The 15476-nt window shown below is 50.0% G+C and overlaps 7 protein-coding genes across 7 annotated transcripts; 5 read left to right on the top strand and 2 right to left on the bottom strand.

Moving 5' to 3' along the window:
* Positions 1-133: 133 nt before the first annotated feature.
* ASPGLDRAFT_40355 (uncharacterized protein) lies at positions 134-1104 on the top strand (the record flags this gene model as incomplete). Its single annotated transcript, XM_022545211.1, has 4 exons — positions 134-330; positions 379-533; positions 586-869; positions 919-1104. The coding sequence occupies 4 exons, from the start codon at positions 134-136 to the stop codon at positions 1102-1104; spliced, it is 822 nt and encodes a 273-aa protein (XP_022395666.1).
* Positions 1105-2708: 1604 nt separating this feature from the next.
* Positions 2709-3839, top strand: ASPGLDRAFT_70443 (pectate lyase family protein; the record flags this gene model as incomplete). Its single annotated transcript, XM_022549484.1, has 4 exons — positions 2709-3046; positions 3100-3185; positions 3235-3320; positions 3375-3839. 4 exons carry the CDS (start codon positions 2709-2711, stop codon positions 3837-3839), a joined length of 975 nt encoding a protein of 324 aa, XP_022395665.1.
* Positions 3840-3949: 110 nt separating this feature from the next.
* ASPGLDRAFT_70442 (putative MFS multidrug transporter) lies at positions 3950-5618 on the bottom strand (the record flags this gene model as incomplete). Its single annotated transcript, XM_022549483.1, has 6 exons — positions 3950-4038; positions 4087-4260; positions 4306-4827; positions 4877-5170; positions 5221-5466; positions 5528-5618. 6 exons carry the CDS (start codon positions 5616-5618, stop codon positions 3950-3952), a joined length of 1416 nt encoding a protein of 471 aa, XP_022395664.1.
* Positions 5619-6307: 689 nt separating this feature from the next.
* Positions 6308-7724, top strand: ASPGLDRAFT_53152 (F-box protein). Its single transcript, XM_022547914.1, has 3 exons — positions 6308-6364; positions 6422-7011; positions 7065-7724. Exons 2-3 carry the CDS (start codon positions 6696-6698, stop codon positions 7610-7612), a joined length of 864 nt encoding a protein of 287 aa, XP_022395663.1. The 5' UTR covers positions 6308-6364; positions 6422-6695; the 3' UTR covers positions 7613-7724.
* A 1170-nt stretch (positions 7725-8894) lies between these two features.
* Positions 8895-9518, bottom strand: ASPGLDRAFT_53151 (nuclear transport factor 2 family protein). Its single transcript, XM_022547913.1, has 2 exons — positions 9471-9518; positions 8895-9425 (listed from the first exon to the last, which is right to left on the bottom strand). Exon 2 carries the CDS (start codon positions 9418-9420, stop codon positions 9031-9033), a length of 390 nt encoding a protein of 129 aa, XP_022395662.1. The 5' UTR covers positions 9421-9425; positions 9471-9518; the 3' UTR covers positions 8895-9030.
* A 2466-nt stretch (positions 9519-11984) lies between these two features.
* On the top strand, positions 11985-13386 carry ASPGLDRAFT_181732 (purine-nucleoside phosphorylase; the record flags this gene model as incomplete). Its single annotated transcript, XM_022543002.1, has 1 exon — positions 11985-13386. The coding sequence occupies one exon, from the start codon at positions 11985-11987 to the stop codon at positions 13200-13202; it is 1218 nt and encodes a 405-aa protein (XP_022395661.1). The 3' UTR covers positions 13203-13386.
* Positions 13387-13545: 159 nt separating this feature from the next.
* Positions 13546-15098, top strand: ASPGLDRAFT_181729 (putative MFS transporter; the record flags this gene model as incomplete). Its single annotated transcript, XM_022543001.1, has 2 exons — positions 13546-13726; positions 13777-15098. The coding sequence occupies 2 exons, from the start codon at positions 13546-13548 to the stop codon at positions 15096-15098; spliced, it is 1503 nt and encodes a 500-aa protein (XP_022395660.1).
* Positions 15099-15476: the final 378 nt, after the last annotated feature.

Genomic DNA, 15476 nt, shown 5'->3' with positions numbered 1-15476 from the left:
TATTATGGATGACACCATCAACTCGATAAGCGAATCATACAATGGTCATAAGTGTGCAGGCCTGTGGAACGCCTGTTTGCCTAAGAAAGTTTTCCGTCAACTTCTACAGAACATTTATTTCCTAACGATCAAAATGGCCGACCAACGGGACTGCGCAGCGACGCGCTCTGATAACCAGCCCTACTCGAAAGAAGAACTTGTCGATATTATCATAGAGAAGCTCGACAAATCCACAGAAGAAGAGACGCTGGAAATCCATGATGTCGATATCTCGACGGCATGGCAGACTATTGACGAGCTAGAGCGTCACGAAGAAGGAAGAGCACATAGGTATGGACCCTCATCAAGGATTCAAACTTCAACTCATAGATAAATAAGAACCACCTACGACTCGCTTCAAAAGCTCCTCAAGCTCGTGATCGCGCCATGTCTAATACACCAGGTTCACTTCCCTTGGTTAAGTGATCAAATCAAGCTGTATTCATCCTTAACTTTCAAGGAGAAGAACGATCTACGCATTTTGCCGTCACCTAGTAAGGATTTCTACCAGCACCAGCCAGCGCATGCTCACCTAATATGTGACAGGGTTCGAAAATTTCCAGGCACCCTATACGGCCTCGCGCAAAGAACCCGACCAGTGCATTTTGCCAGCTGGAAAGAGCCTTCCGACGGTGGTGATAGAGAGTGGATGGTCCGAGACGAAACCGCAATTGTACAGGGACCGTGATCTATGGCTAAAAGGGGGGGTTGGGAACATACAGGTCGTGATTATACTGAAATGGAACGCTGATTCGGAACGGAAAGTGAAGGGGGATATCGAGCTATATGACCTCGATAATGTGGGCAACATTCGTTGCATCTCATGCGAGGTACGTGAAATGATCTTCAATGTATGATATACTAACCCATCTCATGAAGGCTATATTCCCTTGTCCACCGGCCGAAGTCGCTGCCACACAAAATATCAGCCTGACAAAGGATCAACTGTTTGGTCCAAACTTATCTCTCGCTCGGAACGATGCTTCAACGATTGATCTCAATGTGGATGGGCTTCGAGAGATCGCCGCTGAATATATTGGCCACCAAGGCTATACTCCCATGTAGCCTATGCTCTACACATATAAGCGTGGATCTCAGCAGACAATAGCGCTCGATGCGTATCCCGCTCTGGACACGTCGAGCGCTGTCATGTATCACTTCGAGTGTTTCCCTTCCTGTAGTCGTCTACATCTTGGTTGTTGTCCTTCTATCTTTCTCCTTCGCCTTTTTTCGTCGTTTTCATCTTATAGGGCTCTTCGTCATCTCGCGCTTCGTAGGTAATGCTCTGCTTAGAGGTATTAATACTAAGTACTCCGTCTCGACAGTCGTCGGGCAAAAGGTGCTTAGACTTGCCTCGCTTTGCTCTCCCAATGTGCCGATAAGAACAATAAGCTACTAACTAAATAAGCTGGTCTTCCAGTTCACCCGTGTTGACCAGGCCTGAGTGACTACTGCGTTCTAGGAACGAACACGCATCGACGTGCTAATCAGATAACAGAATTCTACAATTCGAAACGCCGTACGCATCCAAGAGAAAAGAACCCAGACACCTGAGTGTTCCCAACAAGAACCACGCATCCCCAGTCGTCGAAACGGGATGGTCAGATTTCAGACCGGATTTTCACAGAGATCGAGACGTGGCTCGAGAGCAACCGGAACGAGCCTAACAAGATTGGTTTTGCAACGGCCGGAACTCGAGCGGAGCTGCTAAACGGTAAAGCCGATTATACTATATGGTGCGAAGATCAATCAAAGGGCCCCTCTGCGATGGTGATAGAGGCCGAACAACGGCCAACAGAGTAAAAGGAGATATTGAGCTTTGGGACCGACGCTGCCCGCGCTTCCTCCATCAGGAGGTAAGTGACCTGAGCCTACTAAACATGCCTTGGCTCACTTCAATGATAGGTAATATTCCCAGCACCAGGCTCGATTTACGACCCAATATTTATAAACTACTAAAGCCCAGCTATTTGGGGGGGGGGGAGCTCTGTACAGGGACAGAACCCTGCGGTCATGGTCCGTTATATCCGCGAAGATGCATTCCCGAGTATGTTTAGGATAAGGGTACTGAGTTCTCGGCATGGCAGCGCTATTTTAAAATTTGTTAGAGCCAATCTATTAACTCTAACTCCTGTATACTAGATGTGAAGCCTTGATACACACCACTAATGTACTCTTTTGTGACGTTGAGAGACATCCCATAGTGCTCCGTACTCCGTACCCAGTCAACTAGTCCAGACCCCAGCCCAGAACATGTTATTAATCTCCTTTTACCAAATACGCCATAATCACACCATCCAATTCATCCCAGAGGCAGACAACCGCCCGATTCGCACGCCAAGATAAGCTATACACCTGAAACCCCGGCTCGCTTGGCGGACGAACCCCGAAACGAACAGCGCCGACAGAACAACCACATTGAGCAAGTATTAACATATCCGGAATATATCGAAAGCATCGGTGATTTACAATTCTCTTGAGCGTTTCATGCAGATCGATTTCTGTACCTGCCAAGAACGACATGTCTCGACGCTTTGGCGCCGGCGGGAGTATAAAGCCCTCTCTGGTCTCCGGGTTTCGTGCTATCCAACAACCTCCATTCATTCTCTTCATTTCTCATAATCTTCTTTCTAAATCAGAGTCTGGTACTTTGACTTCCCTTCGTTGCAATGGCAAACTTCAAATTCCTCGCAGCCCTCGCTACGGGCTACCTCGCTTCTCTCGCGCTGGCCGCTCCCACGCCCACCGTTAACCATGTCAAGCGTGCCAGCGTCAGCGACGCTGCCTACGGCTATGCCAGTTTGAACGGCGGCACCACCGGTGGTGTTGGCGGTACTACTACGACCGTTTCATCGTACGCGGAGTTCTCGTCCGCTGTGTCTGGCGATGATGCCAAGATCATCTATGTGGATGGCACTATCAAGAAGACGGCCGATCAGATCAAGGTTGGAAGCAACACGAGTATCATTGGAAAGGACTCGAGTGCTGTGCTTGAGGGCTTTGGCATGTAAGTTTGTTGCTGTCGGAACTAGTGAGATGCGAGGCTGATGTGAGTACTAGTATGGTCAAGGAAGCTTCCAACGTGATCATCCGGAACCTGGGTGTTAAGAAGGTTCTGGCTGATAACGGTGATGCTCTTGCTGTCCGTAAGTATCACCTCCTACGATGCAGGATGAAGCAGGGCTGACAGAATAGAAAAATCCACCAACGTCTGGATCGACCACTGCGACGTCTCTTCTGACCGTGATCACGACAAGGACTACTACGATGGACTCGTTGATGTATGCCCCCCCCCCTCCATCATTTATCCAAATAAACAAGTACTAACAGACCAGCTCACCCACGCCGCCGACTACGTGACCGTCTCCAACACCTACATCCACGACCACTGGAAAGCCTCTCTGGTCGGCCACTCGGACAGCAACGGCGACGAAGACAAGGGCCACCTCCGCATCACCTTCGCCGACAACTACTGGTACAACCTGAACTCGCGCGGCCCGTCCTTCCGCTTCGGCACCGGCCACCTGTACAACAACTACTTCGAGAAGGTCAGCGACGGCATCAACACCCGCCAGGGTGCGCAGTTGCTCGTCGAGTCGAACCAGTGGGTCAACGCCAAGAAGCCTCTGTACTCGACCGATGACGGATACGCGGTTGCGAAGGACAATGACTTTGGCGATGGCGAGAACTCTGCCGAGGAGGGTGACCTGACTAGCGTGCCGTATGACTATGACCTTGTTGGATCCGGAAAGGTCCGCGATGCGGTCTATGGTACCGCTGGTCAGACCCTCTCGTTCTAAGCGAAAGACAATTGCGAGGTTACATTCTTTAAATGGGGTTTGTCGATAGATCTGCAGGACAGCTGAATTCATTGGGGTGAACTTTTTCTCACTGTAGTACATCTGAACACCTAAGACTGTTCTTGGCCTTCTTCACCAGGATCCCAGGTCGCGCCCAGATTCATATAAGCGTTGAACGATGAAGCCAAGCATATGGCCGCTAAATAGGTCAGCAATTGCCATGTATGGTGAAAAATAGGAAACATACCGAGAGCACAGCACATTGCGTAATAGCCGCCCTCTTCTACCAAAACTCCAGATAGTAGAGGTCCAATGAACGATCCCAGCGTCCAACCCATACTAGAAATCGACAAAGCACGCGAGTATCCGCCATTGGGACCGAATATGCCTGGTTGTTTGGATTCGATTTCGTCGACGGCCACTGAAAATATTAGACTGAACACGGAAATAGGGTAGAACAACATACTGGTAGCTTCCATGGTCCCTGCTCCATTCAAGGCGCAGATCGTTACTCCAATCAAGGCCACAGTGACTGAGTAAATGATATGTCCTCGGTCACCTTCGTTGGCCCAGGGGAATCGCTCGTCACCCGGAACACCAAGCAGCCAAGTCAAAGGTGTTAGCACCAGAAAGCCAATCGTAATTGGGTGGCGCGTTCCCAGACGATCTTTGACCCAGCCCACTATCGGACTCAGGGGGATACCCGGACTCTGGAGAGCCACGAAAAGCAATCCGGTTTGCGTACTGCCCCAGCCGAATACATCACGAACGTGGAGAGGGAGTGTAGTGTCGAAGCTGGCGGTCAGAATCGCAAAAACGAGGTAGCTGACTGCTCCGGCAACAAATTTGCGATGTTGGAAGAGGGTAATGTAAAACCGTAGACCAGTTCTTTCGCGCATCCTGAGCTGAATGGGTATCACCTCGGGCGGTTGCGGTTGGAGAAGAGGCGCATTCTCGGGATCGGGAAGGTCGTCTGCATCTGCAGTCACTACAGATTGGTTAGACTTGTAGTCGCGAATGGGAATAGAAGTACCTACCAGGTCTCTTGCCCTTGTCTTTCGGTCGCTCCAACATCAACAATCGGAGGATGATGTCAAGCACAATAACAACAAACGCGCTCGACCACGCCACCCAGTACCCTCCAAAGTCAAAGAGAATACCAGACAGCATCGGACCAGCGGATGTGCCCACGGCCACCGCGACAGAAATAAGCCCGTAAATCCTGCCCAGATGCTCCTGCTTGACATTATCCGCGATTGTCGAGAATCCCACCACCCACATAACGGCGCTGGCCAGCGCCTGAACTAATCGTGCAATGAAGACGACCACCACTGATATCGTCAGCGACTGTCTCTCCTTCGGTTTTTTTTCCGGAACCTACCAGACATTGACACGGCCAACGCGAAAGTCCCAACCAAGCAAACTACCAAAGAGGACAACAGCCATACCCGTTTGGTGCTCGACTTATCCGCGTAATGGCCGATGAGCGGGCTGACGATGACGGAGATGAAGGCGCTCTGGGACAGAAGCGCAAAACTCATGCGCTGAGTGTAATCAGGGTCCAAGCCGATACGGACTTCGATCATATAGGGTAGGATCGGGACAATGAAGGTATAAAGGAAGGTATCTGGAGTAAAGCGCAAAATGTCAGCAATCATGACTTGGCCTGCAGCCAGAAAAGAACGTACCCGTAAAAAGAGCCATAGCCATTGTAGTGACAATAAAGGCCGACGAGGAGCGCCATCGCGCCGGTCCTTGCGACAACGAAGCGGATGTCATGGTGGTATTGGAGCAAGAAAGCGATACAGCATCAAGAGAAGAAAAGGAAAGAGGAACAGAGTCCTTTTGTTCTTTTCGAACGCCATTTTTTTTTTTTTTTTTTTTTTTTTTTTGGTATCTGACGAGCTGCGGCTGAAAGAAACCAACCGAAGCGGATCCGATCGGTGAGAAAGACGCAGGAATTGATCCGATTCGGAGAGACGGGGTTCAGGGATGGAATAGTCGAACTGGATCTGCACAGCTGTACAGAATACTCGTAGGGTGGAGGCACCATCAGAGAAGTCGTGGGAAAGCCGCTGGGACACGTGATGTGCGCTCACCAGAGTACACCGTAATAACCTGTGAATACAGTTCAGCTGACCCGACCCTTGAGCTCAGCTTACCCTGAAAGTGAGGCTCTACTACTCTTGGGTGACGCCGAATTACTCGAAGTGGTATAGCATTCCTATTTGGGTTTAGTGTTCACTTGCCGCTTGGCACCGCTGTGCGTGCTCTATAAAGTCGCCCACCATCGCTGCTTCAACTTACAGCCAAATTTCTGTTGTTTTCCTTCCACTTGGTTCCATGATTCTGGTGAGACATTTTTGCTATTGATCCTCTGTCAAGCCCCCGTATTGCGCCACCCCCTTTTTGCTGTTCAAGATTGTAAATATTGGAGCTGTCTCTGACTGAGCCTCACTTGATGACAGATCCAGACAACTTTGTTAGATGATATCCTGAGCAAAAAAAGAATATGAAGCTTCGGGGTGGGGATATTTCTGTGCCATGCTCTTGTGTCTACGTGCTATTGCTGATTGTGTCAGGGTGCAGGGTCGGGTATATAGGCAGACGGATATATATTAGGAATTGACGGGCAGAGTCAGCTACGGGTCAGGCAATCTACAGGTACATAGACAAGACGCAGCTCGAAGAGCTGCGACAGGATCAGCTTCAGTGAGGAGAGATATCTGAAATGGGAATCGGGGGCTGGAGGTCCAGAGTCGATTATCCGCGGCTAGCGAGAGCTACTCTTCACCAGATACACTTATTTCGAATCAGTTTGCTTACTGAGGCAAGATATTTAGTATTGCCTTCATCATGGACATTCCGATTGAATTGATCGTTTATGTTTTTGCCAACATTTCCCCCCCTGATGTCCTCAGCCTTGCCGCGACCTGCAGGAAACATTGTGATGTCTGGCAGCAACACACAAACACCATCTACAATCTCATTAGCCACACCATCCAATGCGAACATGATGCAAGGAGACTCCTGGCTGATCAAGGGATCCTACCAGTTGAGTCTGCCATGACAGTTCCAGGTTTCCTGCAACTCCGTCGGAATGCCCATGTCATTGAAAAGATTGTTGATAAATTTGGCTATAAGTTTATAGTTCCTATCTGTTGTCATTTAGGTATGTCTGTTCTCTAGCCAACCAATTTCTTTCTCTCTAATTCAAGTAACTAGTTGACCCAGTGGATTATGGGTTCTATGGTGGCGGGCCGCGGCCACCATACTTGACACCCACTGAGCGCCCTCGTTTCATCCGCATTGTGTACAGAATCTGGGAATTATTCCTTCTTAGCTCAGATGCAAGACATCAAAGACTGAAGAGCTATAAGATGAAAGACCTGCTCTCTCTTGAGGATATAGGTCCTGGCTATGAACCTCAACCAATTGACGTCATCACATCAGTAATTATGGCTGAGGAGGAACAGCCTAATGGGATAGGCTTGGCAATACCAAAAATTGATTACAAAATATATGTTGATGAAATTTTGAACAAGGTACGAGATGCAATTGACCATGCCTCTCAATATGCATATGGTTGCTCTTACCAAGAATTTCATGGATGGGATGAAGGCGGATGGTGGAGGGGACCAATTTCTCTTGTTGATGACTGTCATCCTATATTCAAAGATATACTGATAAATGCTGAAGACACAATTGGAGAGCGCTGGGTCCCGGTGGACGAGGTCTGGTATGATACATCGGACGGAGAGATCATGGATTAAATTGGGTGAAACCCGATTTCGTGGTCACTATCGAATTCACCATATATGTGCTGAGATATCCCGTCTATTATACACATGAAAAAAAAATATATAACCCCCAAAACTCGCTCAAAAAGCTTATGTCGAACAACCCACTCAATTACTGAAAGATTCACCTAGAACGGACCCTTTCCCTGATATAAGCATTTTCATCATAGCATTGGAGGACAAAGCCCATTACAATTTGGGTCAACTTTTCAAGCATGACTCCTCCTGGTATTCATGCCCATGAATCCGACACCCAACGTCTGTAACAGAGGCTTGCAAATACGATCGCAAGGTTCGATGCGTCCTCTGGCAGTGTCACGCGCGTGCCGGCCCGGGTCACCATAGACAGCCATGATGGAGTGGCCACCGTAGGGCGGCTCCTCGGTAGTATTGATTTCCCATTGGGCCAATGCAACATCTTCAGCATGCAGTTCGCCTCTGTCTCTACGGCCTGACCGAATTTCGTTCTGGTAAGCTTGAGCCCATACCGGGATATAGCAGTTTTCTTGCTCGATGGCCGGGCGGATCGAATGAAATTGTGTCTAGTATAACATCCTCCAGTTGGAATAACTGTGCCCTCTTTATAATCCATACCTAAGGCTGAATCCATATTCCCGGCTAGGGAATGCTCATTTTTACCCCCCTCTTATCCACCACCCTTGCTCTCACCTGCTCCCATTGTCCCAAAACCATTACCTCCAGTTGAACTGCTGACTCTGCCTCCTTATCTGGATAACCACATCTTCACACAGCTGATAGCAAGAACTTGGGTCACCAAGTAGGGGGGAGGTAGTTGTAATGATACCAAGTACCATACATGCTAACTGATGTCAACTACCAAGATGACGTGTATGTTTTGCTACAATTAATTATAAAACCAAGAAATAGTCCTTAGTGAAAAAAATCAAGCAATTTGTTTGCAATCTGTGACTGTTCGATACCTCGATGCCAGCTTAAGACCTCGACGGCTGATATCGACAATTGACCTGCCCGATTGAATTTACCTGTGGCCGCTTTAAAGCGGCGACGCTAGGACGGAAATGCCACGAAAATGTACCTTCAAAGGCCACGACGTTTTGTGGCCTTTCCGGCGTCACCCCGAGTCACTCCGTACTTCTTCTATCTCTATACTCTCCTACTACCTCTAGTTATACAGAGTACTCTCCAACACACTTGGCCAATTCAGCTCATGCAAACCCGTGGATCCTTACCGCATGCAGTGATTTGATTTAGTCTGCATATGTACAAGTACGGAGTAGGTTCACACGTCGGATCAATGAATCCTGACTTGTATAGATGTCTGTCGAATACCAGATACATATATGCGAATCTTGAATATATACACGAATCAGATCTTATCGTAACGGCATGCAACGTGAACTCGGATACAATCACAGCAACGTCTCTTGATGACAAGCCAGCTTCCACTCTCCATCCGACCCTTGACTCCATGTCGATGACCCCGTCGCATTATATACCTGATTCCCCTTGGTGGCCGTGATTTGATACGTGATGACACCCGCCATCAAGTCCAGAATAATCGTTCGTGTGTCTCCTAACGAAAACGAGTCGAATCGGTGAAACGGCGGCTGGACAACATCCTCTAACGATGGGTCTGTCCCGTCAATGGTCACGATGGGCATCTGCGGAAAGATGAAGTTGGCATCGGGGCTGCTGAGTTTTTCGACGGCTGGAGCTGGGTCGGCAGAGGTGAGGGCTGTCCAGAGGGCACGCTCCCGGACGAGGAGGTCGTCGCGAATTCTTTCGTGGATGCTGGGCATGGTGGCTAATTACAGTCAGCTTGGCCTCCTTCTGGACGAGGCACTCTTACAGCAGTATGTCTTTTTCGCAGTGGTATTATCAATAGTCTGGACGATACTGCTAAACCATATCAGATCCTCTAGTTTATATACTCGTACCTGGATCTCGATTGCCGGCTGACGTCATGGGCTCGGCAGGCATTGATATCAGGCCATCCGCGGTTGGAACCAATCCCGTCCACGGCTCATGCTTCCAAGAATAGAGGGCTGCATCATAGGGGGCCGGGATAGTCGCAGGTTTATTATACTGTCCATGGGAAGGAAAGGGCTCGGGTACAATCGTGATTAAGTGCCATACTATAAAACTAATTTTGTGGGGAAGATACTCGGTATGGTACATGATTCTCCACGATTTCTACCGAGACTGATGTCACGGCTTATATCATGTCCAATTCTGTTTCGGAACAACTGCCATCCAATCGTTATCCACTGAGATAGACAGCAAAGTTGACCCCTAGTCCGGAAGATAATTCCCCGAGCACTGCAAACCTGGATGACAAGCATTGAGTTGACACGCTTTGCATCCCAGTGCGAAGAAACACACCCGTCCCTACACCCGGACCCGAAAACGGGCTCGTCATCAAAAGTCTTCATCGTCTCTGTCCAGAAAGATTCGGCGTCTTGTTATCACCATGCAGCTCCCAGGAACAGGCCACGTTTTTGCCTTGACTGTATGGTAGCAAGACACATATTATGCTAGCCTCCTTTTCCTTTTGCAAAACAATTAAAGTATTAACCCATTATAAAACAACCCGCGCGAGAAACAAAAGGAAAGAGAAGCATATCATCAAACGCATATTATCATAGACCTGCAAAAAATGTAATAATCTTGATGTCAACACATTGCGCGTTGGTTATCGGCCAGTCCATTAACAATGAGAACCATTCCAGCTCCCGGTAGTGTGCTTCTTCAAGTATAAAGATGAAAAACCGACGAGAAAGAATACCCTGCGAAACTACTGTTAAACATGCTTCTGGGAGTCCTTCGGCGCCTGTTTGTCATTGCTCGCCTCGGGCAACGGCTTGCTCTCACAGATAAGAGTCATACCCGGCGCCCCAGCTATGCGCATGTAGGCCAGACGATTCGCCTCAAAGAAAAATAAGGTGGAATTTGTGTCACACGCCAGTTATGTGCAAAGAGAGGCTTTTCGCTTCGGAAAGACTCGAGCCAGTTATCATTAGAACGGAGGGAGCGTGCCTGTGGACAGAGTTGCATCTCGATTGCCATTCTTGACAACATTTTCTCCTTTCATTTTGATACCGTCGAATAGTTCCCCACACCGCGGGTTCTAATCGGACTTCTCAGCAGCATGAACTGTAAATATGGCAACGTATTCCGGTCCATGTGCTGGCTAGAAGGTGAAGACAGCTGTAGCGGGATCTTTGCGTCCGGAAGATAATTCCCCGAGCACTGCAAACCTGGATGACAAGTATTGAGTTGACACGCTTTGCATCCGGGTGCGAAGCAACACACTCGTCCGTTCACCTGGACCTGAAAGTGGACTCATCGTCAAGAGTCTTCATCTTCTCTGTCCAGAGATGCCGCTGACTGGACGTCTCTTCATTACCATTCAGGCTCCCAGAAACATGCCAGGTTTTGGCCTTCGCTGTGTGATATGATGCGATAGACTTCTCCCTGGATTTCGCACCACTAGCTTAGCCATGATTCTGTCGGTATAGAAGATCCATCATTTCACTTACTCGGCGCTTCGCGTATTGCAGTCTCTGCACCCACATACTCTTCTGTTCACCACCCCTTGTGCGAAGCGAGCCCCAAATGTTTGTTCATTCGGATCATGGTAAAGGCAGGCCGACGGACAAACAGAAGGAAAGCATTTGTCCAAGTGATCAAACGTTCAGGAGTACAAGCGAGACACTTTTGATTCTTTTTCTGCGTTCTTTCCGATTATCCTGGACGAACTGGATGGCACGCAGATATACTAACAGAAGAAGCCGAGTGGCCGGGGTATACAAGGTGTCGATTACATGACACAAGAGCCATGTACCCGACTACAATGAACTATCCTTGCCCACTGATGAAAGTCAAGGTGGATTAATAGTTGGTCCGATTACCGAGGCCGACAGACCTCTCATATACGGACACACACACATTCGGTTTAGATAGCCAAGCACTCATTCCATCACCTTTGTGTCTATAGAGATCAATGTTATCCTCCTTGTGTAATTAAAATTCGTCGCCTACAGCCTCGTGCAGTCCGGATAACCGACTCCCCCGACTTCCCCGATACGGAGTTTTAACCGCTACATTGGTTTATCCGTTTCAATCTGCTATGTCGCAGGAAGGTTTCTCCGAATCCGTGAAAATTCTACCGCGATAAGCAAATCCAGGAACCACTCTCGGTACTCGGACCATAAGCGATTAGACAATTCTAGCATATCAGCAAGCAAGGTGACCGGCGGAACCCGCCGCTCAACGGCTCCAGCTGGAGCTAATATAAATCGCAATACCTCCGTCGAAATGAGATTTTTCAGCGCGATTCCGTGTACCCCTCTGCACCAGCACAATGCATCTCCCCTCCCTTAGTACCGGCCTCTTGGCCGTCAGCTCGCTGTTGACTGCCGTCTCTGCCACGCCCGGCCATGGCGTTCAGGTGACTGGCAAGCATAAGATTACTCCCAAAGTCTTTATTGTGTCCATGTTTGCTCCTGAAGCTGAGGCTTGGTGGGGAATTCCCGAGTTCAACCTGCTAGCGCACAACATCACCGTCCCGGGTCTGTCCCCTCTCTTCCCGGATGTCCACTGTACGGCCGACTACAGCGTCTGCCAGCTGGTCACCGGCGAAGGCGAGATCAACGCCGCTGTGACTCTGTCCTCGCTCCTGTTCTCCCCCATCTTCGACCTCACGCACACCTACTTCTTCGTGGCAGGCATTGCCGGTGTCAACCCGAAGGTGACGACGATCAACTCGGCGACTTTTGCGCGGTACGCCGTGCAGGTTGCGCTGCAGTACGAGGTCGACCTGCGCGAACTGCCCGACAACTGGACAACCAGCTACTTCCCGCAGGGCGCCCAGAAGCCATTCGAGTACCCGACCTCGATCTACGGAACCGAAGTGTTTGAGCTGAACGCTGACCTGCGCTCAATCGCGGCCTCGTTTGCTCGTCGCGCGAATCTCTCCGACTCGACCACTGCTCAGGAATACCGTGCCAAGTACACCACCGACAACGAGATCTATGCGGCGGGAACCAAGGCACCGTCCGTGGTGGAATGCGACGTCACCACCACCGATGTGTACTTCAGCGGCAGCTTGCTGAGCGACGCCTTTGACAAGACCACCAGCGTTCTCACCAACGGCACCGGCGTGTACTGCTCGACCGCGCAGGAAGACAACGCGACTCTGGAGGCGTTGCTGCGTGCGGCCAAGCACAACCTCACCGATTTCTCGCGCATCATCGTCATGCGCACAGGATCCGACTTTGAGCGCGGATACGAAGGCCAATCCGCGCTGGACAACCTGTTGTACGCAGAGCAGGGCGCGTTCGAGCCTGCAGTGCAGAACTTGTACAACGCCGGTGTGCAGGTTGTCCAGGGTATCCTGCGCGGGTGGAACACCACCTTCGCTGCGGGCGTCAAGCCCAGCAACTACATCGGTGACATCTTCGGTACCCTGGGTGGCAAGCCGGACTTTGGGCCTGGAAGCGAGCAGGCAAAGGAGGACGCTGGGGCGTTGACCAAGCGCGGGACGGGTCTGACAAAAAGGAGCCGGGGCGTGCGGAGGTAATTGCCTCAGACATGCACATACCAATGTCAACCAGTCCGCAAGGATCTCGTGTAGATAACTCCGCACACTGTACACCAATAATAGTCCATGATATCTGAGTTTATCTGCATATGCATTACCGAGGACATGTTTGTTCCCCAGATAAGCAGTCAAATCCGGGGTACATCTTATCATCATGACACACCGATGTAACCTCCCGCACAGGAAGCTCTTCGCGTGGCCACTCATGATGCGACGTTGTTATCTTGATAGTAACTCTGATAGCAACCGCTGTGTCTATCCTGCACAATGTCTTATAAGATGCCGGGGCCTATGCCTGGTGCTCTAGAAGTAAATTGTCACCATGGCTCCGTATATCCCGGACGATAGCAAAATTGCCAGCCTCGAAGCCAGCAAACAAAACAGCCATGATTCATCTGCACCAGGAGTCGTCGCGGATGTGGTCCAAGTGGTCGACCACCAAGCGGAGCGTGCTCTGTGTCGACGATTCGATCTGCGATTGCTCCCGATACTTGCGTTGATGTGTGAGTTGAGTTGATATCACGAATTCTACACAGGAGTGCTGATTGTGTAGACCTCTTCAACGCTCTCGACAAAGGAAACCTCGGAAATGCAGAAACAGACGGGCTCAGCAAAGATCTCAATTTCAAGCCAAATCAGTACAATCTGCTGCTCTCCATTTTCTTCGTCCCGTATGTGATCTTCGCGCCGCCGCTGGCGATGCTAGGAAAGAAATTCGGACCAGCGAGAGTCCTGCCAATTCTCATGTTCACCTTTGGCTCGTTCACGCTGTTATCTGCTGCGGCGTATAACTTCGGTGGCCTCTTTGCTATTCGCTGGTTTCTGGGAATGGCTGAATCGGCTTTCCTACCGCTGGTCATCTATTACTTGACCACCTTCTACCGACGGAGCGAGCTGGCGCGACGACTAGCGATATTCTACGCAGCATCCAACATCGCCAATGCATTTTCCGGGCTGATCGCATTCGGCGTCTTCCAAATCAAAAACTCCAACATCCCCAACTGGCGATATCTTTTCATCATCGAGGGCGGCGTGACAGTTCTCCTCGCCATCTTCGCCTACTGGTATCTTCCCCGCAGCGCAGCCGAGGCAAAGTTCCTGTCGGAGGAGGAGAAAGCGTTGGCGTTTCATCGTATTCAAGTCGACTCGAGTACGGTCGTTAATGAGCCGTTTCGTTTCCGCGATGCAATCCGCATCTTCCGTCATCCTAGCACCTATGTCTTCCTGTGTCTGGAAATATGCACGGGTGTTCCCATCCAAGCTGTCAACTTGTTTCTGCCTCAGATTGTGCAGCGACTGGGCTTTTCCACTGTCAAGACGAACCTGTACACCGTCGCGCCCAATGTAACCGGGGCTGTCATGTGCGTGATCCTCGCCTTCGCATCAGACTTCACTCGTCTGCGCTCCCCGTTCATCGCACTGGCCTACCTCCTCACCTTCTCTGGCTTCATGATCTATGCGTCCATTGACAACGTCCACACCCAATTGCACGTCGCCTACTTCGCCACCTTCATGATGACCTGGGGCACCTCCGCGCCATCCGTCCTGCTAAGCACATGGTACAACAACAACATCGCGCACGAAGGCCGCCGCGTGCTGCTCACCAGTATCGGCGTTCCACTTGCCAACTTAATGGGCCTGGTCAGTAGTAACGTCTTCCGCAGCGAAGACAAGCCCAAATACCTCCCAGCCTTGATCACGGTGGGTGTGTTTGGAGCGACGGGGGCGATTCTCGCGGGTCTTTTGGGTGGGTATATGTGGATGGATAATGCGAGACGGGATCGCAGGGATGGAGTGAGGGTTCGGGCGCTTGATGTTCCTACTGACAGGTTGAGGGATGGGCCGGCGGGGGCTGAATTTCGGTGGTTTTTGTAGATATCTTCACCCCACCTGTGAACAACTACATACATATATACCTTCCAATTCTTGAATTTATGACATTACTTTTTTCTTCCATGTATGTGGATGGTCGGCTTACTTCGTTCTCTGTACGGAGGAGTGACGCGCACTAGCGGTGAGCTGAATCGGTCCACGCAAGATAAATCATTCAGCCGCACGCTATTGCAGAACTACACACATAATTAGCTCAATAATTCAAAGCTGAAGATGCAAGGCCATATGTCCGAAGAATGCCGCCAACCAAGGAATGTAGTACAACACATACATAAACCTGGGTAACTGCGGGCATACCCGGTATATATCCATCTCACCACGCCTCCGTCACCATGTTTCTGCCAACTATCCTCCTTTCCT

This window comes from Aspergillus glaucus (assembly GCF_001890805.1).
Source record: "Aspergillus glaucus CBS 516.65 unplaced genomic scaffold ASPGLscaffold_37, whole genome shotgun sequence".
Lineage (NCBI taxonomy): Eukaryota > Fungi > Ascomycota > Eurotiomycetes > Eurotiales > Aspergillaceae > Aspergillus > Aspergillus glaucus.
Note: the sequence above shows the minus strand (reverse complement) of the source record. Positions and strands in the feature narration are given on the sequence as shown.

Excerpts from the sequence above, each read along its gene's own strand:
- ASPGLDRAFT_53152 (XM_022547914.1), top strand. The coding sequence starts at position 6,696 with ATGGACATTCCGATTGAATTGATCGTTTATGTTTTTGCCAACATTTCC. Across the intron at positions 7,012-7,064 it reads TCCTATCTGTTGTCATTTAG|TTGACCCAGTGGATTATGGG; the intron begins GTATGTCTGTTC and ends TCAAGTAACTAG.
- ASPGLDRAFT_53151 (XM_022547913.1), bottom strand. The coding sequence starts at position 9,420 with ATGCCCAGCATCCACGAAAGAATTCGCGACGACCTCCTCGTCCGGGAG.